Source organism: Rhopilema esculentum, chromosome 14, assembly GCF_057945365.1.
Source record: "Rhopilema esculentum isolate cy_ngs chromosome 14, ASM5794536v1, whole genome shotgun sequence".
NCBI lineage: Eukaryota > Metazoa > Cnidaria > Scyphozoa > Rhizostomeae > Rhizostomatidae > Rhopilema > Rhopilema esculentum.
Window position 1 is genome coordinate 10,696,783 of NC_142828.1, and position 9,950 is coordinate 10,706,732.

At 38.5% G+C, this 9,950-nt stretch overlaps 1 protein-coding gene across 1 annotated transcript; it reads right to left on the bottom strand.

Moving 5' to 3' along the window:
• Positions 1–85: 85 nt before the first annotated feature.
• On the bottom strand, positions 86–9,865 carry LOC135696393 (uncharacterized). The gene is made up of 4 exons (XM_065215773.2): positions 8,863–9,865; positions 6,030–7,050; positions 5,542–5,751; positions 86–5,089 (listed from the first exon to the last, which is right to left on the bottom strand). The coding sequence occupies exons 2-4, from the start codon at positions 7,009–7,011 to the stop codon at positions 2,370–2,372; spliced, it is 3,912 nt and encodes a 1,303-aa protein (XP_065071845.2). The 5' UTR covers positions 7,012–7,050; positions 8,863–9,865; the 3' UTR covers positions 86–2,369.
• Positions 9,866–9,950: the final 85 nt, after the last annotated feature.

The following is a 9,950-nucleotide window of genomic DNA, read 5'->3' on the forward strand; positions in this document are numbered from 1 at the left end:
TGCTTTTTTCTCTCTTTCCCATCGTGGTAGATAATTCTGCACCTGAACAACTGCACTGTTTTCGAAAGATATCGGAAAAAGGCAAAGGGGAGCTTCACTGTATCAAAAAGAATAAACTCAGAATTCTTTAGGAGCAATGACTCTAAATAATGGAGCACAAAAGGGAATCCTGTCCGTTACCCAGCAGTATTATATCTATTTTCAAGGACAGGCGTATGACTTCAAAGAATCATTTCGGCTAATATCTCTTTAATCTTGGTTAGAGATATGTCAAAGAGATAGGCGAACATTTCCGAAAAGAGAACTGCCTAGAGGTAGTTGCGAAACTAGAATGCTCAAATAAGATTTAATTCGGCCAAAACTCAGTATCCAAATTGCTTCAAAAACTTAAAGTGAAGATATTTTGATAATAAATGGGCAAGCTACAATGCCTGCCAAAGGTGTTGGTATACGAACGATAGTTTGCAAAAAAAAATTCAACACTTCCACTTCCCTTCCTTTGAGCAATGTTGTTTTACTACGAAATGACGTAGGAAATTAAAAAGTAAGTTTCTCCTGTGATTTGTACGATATTTGCATGAGCTATCAACATTGTTTCTGGGGAAAGTGGGGATAGCGGGAGTAAAGTATTCCGAAAAGAATTGAGAAGCATGAAGACACAGCGCAAATTGTTCACTGTTACAAGAAACTTCGCCCTCACATTCAGGTCTTCGTAAATCTGTCTACACCAGAATAAAGGAACCTGACTTGTGTAAGGAGAAAGAATTAATTTGCTCTTGAAGACTCTTTGACTAGGTGAGGGGACAGCGCTCGCCGTTTAACCAAAAAGGAGCCAATCAAACGCGTTATTCTCCTTCGTTCTGTTTACTTTTAGTTATTATCCGGCGATTGTACACCTGAGGCTCCGCTTTCTTGTGCCATCATCAAAAGAACCGATCGGTGACAAGAACGATACTGCGACGATACGAGCCAATCATTAATGGGCTATGTTTTTCATTGCTTTCTATCAACTTTGTTCAGCTAACCGTTTTTGATTAAAGTTTATATCGTCTTGACTTTCTAGGCATGTCCCTACAACTAACGGCACATTTCTTAACTATGAAATTTTGAAGATAAGCATTCATAGGTGTGTTTTGTTCTAATTTTGAATACATTACTTTGAATAAACATCCCATAAAATTTGTTTCAGAAAGTTTCATTTTGAAGTAAGGGCTCAACATCCCCTCAAAATTAAAAATTTGAATTTTGCAAAGATATTTCATTAAGTGCAGTGCAATAGGTCATGAAAGCAGTCCGTTTAAAAGGGAACATCATGTTTTTAACAAAAGTATAATTACTTTGTTCGTTTTATTTTGCCAAGGTAGAATGGGTGGGTGGTAGAGAATAATCTAGAGGTTACACACAAGGAGTTTAGCCAAGTTTGAATTAAACGGCTTCTAGACCTTTTATGTAGCACAGTGTCCGACTAATTTTGGCTGTTTCCTCAATACGGAAAATACAGTTGATATCCGTTACCTCAACTGTTCACTTTCTAGAACTTTGCTATCTCAAAGTTATTCCAATTCCCCTCGTTTTGAAACATATAAAAATAATTTCTTCGAATGGCTGTTCTTTCGAATATTTGATAACCACCTCTTTAAAGACCTCACTAAGATATGTAAAAACAGAAAAGGAGGGTTGAGAAACTTTTCAAACCAAGCAAAAGTGCTGATATTGTCCTAAATGCTGCAACTAATTAATAACAACATAAACTGTCTATGCAACATCTAACCGTGGCTGTAGATCCCTCTAGCTAGGTTCGCTTCTGCATCTCAATCTTCCCACCCTGACTGCATGTCTGAGAGTTACCAACATATTCAAGAGTCTTGGCATAGGATTTTGTGATATGATGCATGCCAGCTTAGCTAGACGTCACGAATTTTAAAATCAAATGTAAATTTAGGAACAGTGCATATAAAATAGCTAAATTGTTATTAAATCAGCTAAAAATGAAATGCACTAGACGTAAATTGCACTTGGCTCTATACAGAGTAGTATTAACTGTATCCATTACAAGATAGATATATCAATCTGCATTGAAAAAGTGGTTCGTTTCAAATTGGAACTTAGATCTTCAAAACGACAAATCAAGCTGTCAAGTTGCCCTCGTTAGAAATTTCATGCGTAGCTAGTAGATCCAAAGATATTAGACTGGCTTCAGATAACCGAACATTGAACGTTATTTTCTAGCTTCTGAGTGTGCAAAATATTTTGCTTCGTGATATGCTAGAATCACAATATTAGATATAAGACGTAACAAAAATTATCGTTAAAAAATGACCTCCAGCTTTAAATGAGGCTGCAATGCTACAGTGTAACTATAGTTCAAATCAGCTTTTATCTTTTTCCAAAACTTTTATGTTAACTATTGAACCGCGACGGGACTTTTCAGTCCTTGGGATGGAACGTATTTTTGTAAATGTTCTTTGCCATGCCTCACTTCCACTGCTTTTCTGCACACGGCGTGCTTCGTTCTGATTTCCATCAAGAAGCGCATCTTGAGATTCTGTCTTGACTCCTTTCACTCGATGCACATCATTCAGAAGGGCCTGACTCATATTCACGCGAACATCAATTCCATTGTGAATCTCCCGTTCGTTATTGCCACTTTGGACAGCGTCGTAACGTGCAAATCCATTTTCTGTTACTTTCTGGCTGTTTTCTTCAAAATCAGGCTCTGTTGTAGTGGTGATAGATGTCTTTCTAGTAACTGCCTCACTAGTAGAAATGTCGCCTTTACTCTTCATACCAGAAACGTTCCTATTGTTTGTGATAGATGACTTTCTGTAAGAATCGCTTTTTGATTTTTCTGCAGACGAATCATTCGCTATATCAGCTGCCACGGAAGATTCTCTTCGTGATTCGTTTTGGGAGCTCTTCTTTCCATTGTAGTTTACAGATGATTTTTGTTGATTTGAAATCGATCCTTTGTCACCTTGAGAAAAGCCATTGGCATGGTACATACTGTCCTTTACATTCCTGTTGCTGTTTTCGCTAACGACTGAGGCTTTCCTGTCGATAATATCCCCTTTGACAGTGTCCCTACTTATTTCATCATCACCAACCTCTCTTTGCTCTTTCCAATTCTCATCAACTGAAGCATTTTTATTTACGGTGATGCCCCTAGCTGCACTGTTCCCCAATATTTCTGTTTCAAATCTTTCGAATTCATCAAGAGAAGGTGCACGCTCCAAGTTCTGAATCTCAGCTGACATTGAACCATCCTCATTTGCAACCTCTTTTTCAGAATAATCTATAGCTTTTTCTCTTTCGTTAGAAGATTGGTTGCAAAGATTGATATCATCGAAACAGTATGCCGGTGCATGTTCCAAATCTTCCTTTTCAAATACTGGAAGTATTTCACCTTCTTCAACTATCTCCTTTGCTATTACGAGAGATCTCTTTCCGGTATCGCCATTAGTATTTTCTATAGCTGACTTTCCTGTTTCATTTGGCAAGTTTTTCAAATGACTTTGAAGTTGATTTTCTTTATTTGTCGTAACAACCCCTCCATTTCTTTTTTGTCTGCTTTCAAACATCTGACTTCTGGAAAATGTTGGACCCAAATTCAAAACATTTTCAGCCTCGTTATCAAGTTGGCTAGCAGCATCTTGTTTCAATCCAGTCTTTTCTTCATCTAACAAATTCTTTTCGTTTGCCATATCAATATCAAATTCAGGCATGTTTTCCAAATTTTGCTCACTGATCTCAACAATCTCGTCATCATTCACATAATCATCAACGTTATTGTTGACTTCATTTTTCCCCATTGATAATTGCTCGTTTTCTTTATTTTCGTCTTTAATGGTTTTCTTAATGTCAGAAGACCTTTTGACGTTTTCTTTTGATAAAGCGCTCTTCTTGAGAACATTTGCTTTACTTTTACTCGCTATTCTTCCATCCTCTGCACCATTAACAGAATGACTTGACGATTGGTCCGAGGTACTTACTTTTCGATTACTAGACAACTCTTTTTTATCAGAAGCAGCTCTCCCCGAGCCTGATGACTTAATTTCGCTGGAAGAAACTTTATCCATCTGAGAACTTCCAACTGATGATTTGTTTCCTTTCTTGAATGCAGCAACAGCAGCAAGCTTGCTATTTGATCTGAGTGCTTTCTCATTTTGTTGCCCGGATCTGTTGCTTTTTTCCATTGCTATAGAACTCATTTTCGCTCCCACGGGCTTTTCAGAAGATACTGTTCTTGTATGCCTGGATTGAAGTCTACCAGCTTGTGATAAGCCATCATGACGCAGCTCTTTACCGGGGCTTTCTGTTCCAGACTCGGCAGCCGAATGAATTGGACTCATCACAGGCATTTTAAATGAACTCTTCAGTCGATTTGCCGAAGTCGTCTGCTTCTTCTCATCCTGGGCTTGGCTAGACCCCACAGGTCCATTTTGCTGGGACGAAGCTGAAGTTTCACTTGCCTGTCCTTTCTTTGCCGATGCCTTCCCACTTGAGTCAGCTAGTGCTAGTTGTTCATTTGCAGTGGTCTCTTTGATTACCACATTCTCGTTTCCAGTATCTCTGCCCTCAGGTTCATTAGATGCATTTATGCCCCCGCCCTGGCTTTTTATTTTCAATGCTCCTTTGCGACGAACATTGCCAATACCAGCGGCAATCATTGCGGCTTCCTTCATATCAATCTTGCCCTGGGACGCTGTCTTTCGAACAGAAGGCCGCTTTGCAGGAGACTTTCTCGGAGAAGGCCCTTGCCCTTCTAACTGTCCTGTTGCTGAAGCAGGACTCGCGAGAGTTTTGTTCTGAATGTTGGAATGTGACGCCGCTTTACGAACAGAAGGCCTGGCGCTTTTAATCTCTGTTTGACGTGGAGTGTTTCCTTTGGACCAAAGTCCAGCTTCGCTGGATCTTGGAGTAGGAGTTGAGGCTAAAACTCTGGGTTGCCGATCAGCCTTAGTGGCGGTGTACAGATTAGTTTCGCTGGCTCTTCGACTGGATAATCTACTTGGAGAAAGGCTGTTGGCATCTTCATAATAACCACTTTGGAGCAGGTCAATTGATCTTGACATTTGTAACTTCTCGTCACCTGCAAGTTGAAAGTAAAATGAGTCAATGATTGAATTAGCGGACGAACAAATTGAAAACATTATGTACACTGATACTTCAATTTGTCTAAATAAATAGTGAGTCGAAACAACTGCAATGTGTTGGTAGAAATCGTAAAATTACAGCAGTAATAGGACTGGTATGATTCTAGATTTGATATTTTTTGTAATATCTGCAGTAATAGGTTTGATATTTTTTGCCATTAGCTGAAGCTACCGTCTTCTCAAGAACGCAAAAATCGTTTCTCGTTAAATCTACTGATTCGACAAATACAAAAAGTTTAAGCAAACGAATTTCATATTATAGGCTAAAAACCGAAGTTCATTTCAACGATGCATTGGGTAAACAGAGCCGTCTTTCTCTACAAACTTAAGAGGGAAATACCATCGTGAATGATATGCATCACAAAATATTATTGTAAGGTCAGTGTACCAATGAATGAGTCTTCGCTGTCGTATTGCGGTGTTTGCCTAGGGGTGGATTCCACACTGTGTTGTCGGCGGTTCTTCCTAGCCAATGCATTGATGTATTGGACTGACGGGCGTTTGCCTTCATGCGGCATTCGCATGAAAATGTCAGCAATGTCTTCCAGTCTTCGTCGATCAACTTCGTTCAGGCGTCCCTTTCTTGCAGCAATCGGATCTTTAAAACAAGAAGTAAAGATCAGTTATTAAAAGTGGAATAATCGTCGACTTAAGTCATCATTGTTTCGAATACCGTCCTCTTTGTAACCACAGTAAGAACTATAGTCAAGGAAAAAAATCTCATTGCTAAAGGAAACCCTTCTTATGGTAGTGGATACCGCGAAGTTAAATCATTTGATAGGAGTACCATAAATGAAGAGGGAATAATTCCAGAGTTTGATGAGACGGTTCACAAATGTATGATTAGTCAAAGTTTAACAGACACAAACACCTTACCTACTGTTACAGACACGTCTAGTTTCAGATCCTCTTCAGTGAGCCGTCTTTCAACCAAATAATCTTTAGTTATTCCAATCACGATTGGCAAATCAACGTGGATTTCGTCACGAAACAACTGATACATTCCCACACGCAGGAAGAAATCGACGTTAACACGGTTGCTCTTCGTAATGGTCGGACCAACCTGTGGAATCTTGAACTTGAGATTCTCCCAATTAACACTGTTCCTTGGCAATATTCGATCACCGAAATATTCAGCAACGATATCTAGATATGTTTTTGTCTCTCTTTTACTTCGGTATCGAGTCCGCTTGAAGAGTTTTGCATACACGCTTGTCATAATACGGTTGGAATCATTTTCAGCCTCACAAGATATCAGTATATTGTCCCCTTGGTTATAACATATATTATCAACATAAGCTTCAAGGGATAGAATTCCATCTGAAATACATGTGCCTAATTCCTTTTGCGTTTGGCATCCTGGCCTATAAGAATACTCCGGTAACGTCGTGTCGATAACTTCGCTTACAGTGATTGGTACTTGCTTCGTCACGTTTGTCTTCCATGGCCGCGTTATCGTAGCTTCAACAAAATAATGTATGAAAGCAAGGCCCCGCTGACGTTCCTTCGGGCTTTCAAACGAACATGGAAGGTATTTAGGCACCATGAACTGAAAGTCGTATCTGTAAATGCCGTGTGGATGCGTAGGTATAGTTTCGACAGACTCCCCGTCCTTATAGCCAAACAAGACCTTTTTCAGATTTACAACGCTTTCCTTTTTTTTGCTTTTCTGTTTGTTATAGATGCCCTGGACATTGTTAGGCTGACTAAATGCTTCACCATAAAAACGTACTTGGATATTTTGGATTTCTACCTCGTCTTCAAAATCAGTTGTGATACTGCCTCTCATGATCTCTCCTCCGCAGAAGCTTTTTCTGCCATTTTCAAAAGCCAATTCGAAGTTCTTTAGGTTTTTCATAATTGTTGCCAACTGCCCTCTGGCCCAGAAATCGTCGCTCTATTTAAAAAAAAATCAAGCGAGTCAGCGAACTTATTCGGCTGCATTATAGTAGAAATAGGATAGAAATAGTAGAGTGATAGACAACATTTTTAATCGCTTTACCCATTCGTAGCTCAATTCAATTATTTCAATAACGAAGCATTCAACGAAGAAATAGAAACCAATCGGTCACAGCTTTAAAGAAGCTTGGTTAGATTAGCTGTTCAAACTGTTAGAAGGCTTAAGAAACAGCGGTGGTATTTGGCCAAGGTTAAAACACCGCTTTTTTAGGAACTTTTTTCATGATGTCATAAAATCTATAAATGCTGAACACTTTTTATAGATCGGCTCTCCTAGAACTTTCTATGGAGGTTAAATAAGGGTCAGCAACATTTGAATGGAAAAAATGAAAGAGTGGACCAGGATTTGTTCCAACCCTGGGGGTCTACTAAATAACCTGATCCCCCGGGGGATGTGCCTGCTAACTGGGTCTCATTTTCAGCAGAAAATGCTGGGACAGGATTCATTTATCCTTTGACTTGATTCCAGTACAGGTAGGAAGATTTTTTCAAGTAAAGGTCAAACTTGTCATGAAAGTGTTGTCCTCTTCATTGAGTTACTAAGATTAACTTTCCATACGAATTCACACAATGTATCAATAAAATCACTTTACACGAACCATCGGTTACTGAATTCAAAGAAAGGTATCATGTTTTCAGAATTCTATCCTAGGAAAGGCCATAAAATGTTTGCTGACAGGTACATCCAGGTAACGTTTCTCCAAGGTAGACCCTTCCCACGCTCCGCGGTTCCGACCAACACAATATATGCTAAAAATATCCCATACGGCCGCAAAAATTAGGGAAAAGAACAAAAATACGAGCAAACTTTATTAGGTTATTCTGATCTACTGTTATTTGAGCAACTTTTCTCCCTAAGACAGGCACAAAACTGTTTGAAATCCTGAAAACCCCGTTTGGAAACCTTTGCTTCCACAATCGGGATTTATTTGTCGGAAATTAGAACCAGGTCGCTTGTAACTGTAGCAAGGTTCACACATGACTGATATGACTATGCTGTTTTTTAATTCTAAAGAATCAAATTGTAATTGACATTCAATAAACCTTAAGTTGTAAACAGATGGAAGTTGCGTATAATGAAAACTTCATAAGACACCGAGCCGGACAACCGTTGTCTGCCGTCTCTCGGTGTCCTACACAATACACAAACATATCACTAGTCATATCAAACTAAATTATTGTAATTGTAATTATTAATTATTGTAATAGACTTTGAATATCATTGTAATTGATGTTGTGGAAACATGAATTAGAATTGGAATATTTGGTTTTGCCTTAAAAACACTTTTTCTTCTGAATAAATTAATGTCCTGCAATAACATTCACTGCATCTTATGTTTTGTAGCGCATTTTGCTAATGAGCGCATTTTCCATCTTTATAATAATAATAATAATAATAAATCGAATATTTTAACAGGATAACCTATCAGTACAATATGTACTGTTGTCATTAGGGTCCTGATGTAGTTTCCAAAAAACAAGTCTGCATGCATGCTTGCTTCGGTTTGCTTGGGCAAAATTGTAGAAATCATTAATGACAACTGGATGGTTGTAGCGGGACCGTGAACAAATCATACCTACGTAAGTGATTCATATCTGTGAAAGAGAACGCCATGTCAAACTGCCCGTGAAATACATCCAAAAAAGTGCCGACCTAAGCATAAACCTCACAGCTAATGGCATTTGGTCACAGATGTTGAAACCAAAATAACAATAAAATATAATGTAGAATCGCATTGAGAAGACTTACCCGAGAGGGATGGCCTTAGTGCTTCATAAAGGCTAGCTTAATATCGAAATCTGGCGTTACTGCGCAATATAGCAACTGCTTCACGATTTCACAAGGACGAATATGTAGCAAGACTTTCTGCTTTGCATTATTGATTAGTGGTTCACAATTGAAGGAAAAATCTTCTAGCATCCATTGATAGTGTCATGGTGCTCACATTCACCCACCAATTGAATCAAGTAATTTCGCAGGAGGATGTTATTATAAGATAAAACTGGTTATATCTTACATGAAGGGGAGGATCTAGCCTTGCCAGTATTGACCACAATAAACTTTATTTTCATTGGTGATTGTCTGAAACAAAGGAGAGCTGGCATAGCGCGAGTTTGACGAATCAAAGACAATAGGCTACAGGTATGCATGATGCTGTAGTTGGATTGTGTGGGAAATCTGAAGATCATGCTTGCAAGATGGCTGAATACGCGGAAGTTGAACGAAGAACAAATGACACCTTCTGGAAAAAACTGAGTTGTGTGTAATTCTATAAAGGAGGGAAAGTGTTGTAAAAATTTGCAAAAGAATCTAGGCCTTTAAGAGGATTCTTTTGAAACAGATAGGAGAAAACCAGCTTTCTACTGTAAACAGGGAGGCACATGTCAAATATATTAGTCTGAAAAGCTAATCAAAATGTCTTTTGGAAAAAGGAAGTGGCATCTTATCTAATACCAATGTCACATTATCAAAATCTGGTTTGATAAACATTGCTAAGGAGGAGGACATAAGTCAATGTTCTAGGCATACGAACAAATAGAAAACAGAGTGGAAGCAATTTCTAGCAATTAATATTGGAAACAAAAACTGGCAATGGCTTGTACAAAACTTGAAGAAGATTTCTAGACTATGCTGAACCATTAGAACATATCTAAAAATATGCTTCTGTGACATTTCTTTGTACGTCAATAGACTATAAAAGTCTTTGAGAGAACTGAGGATGTTTTAGGGTCTGATCTGCAGAATAAATAATGCCAAAAATAGTCTTCCAGTCGCTATGCAAGAAATATGACAATGAGTTATAGACGCTGATAAAGATATTAAAAAGTAGCTCCTCG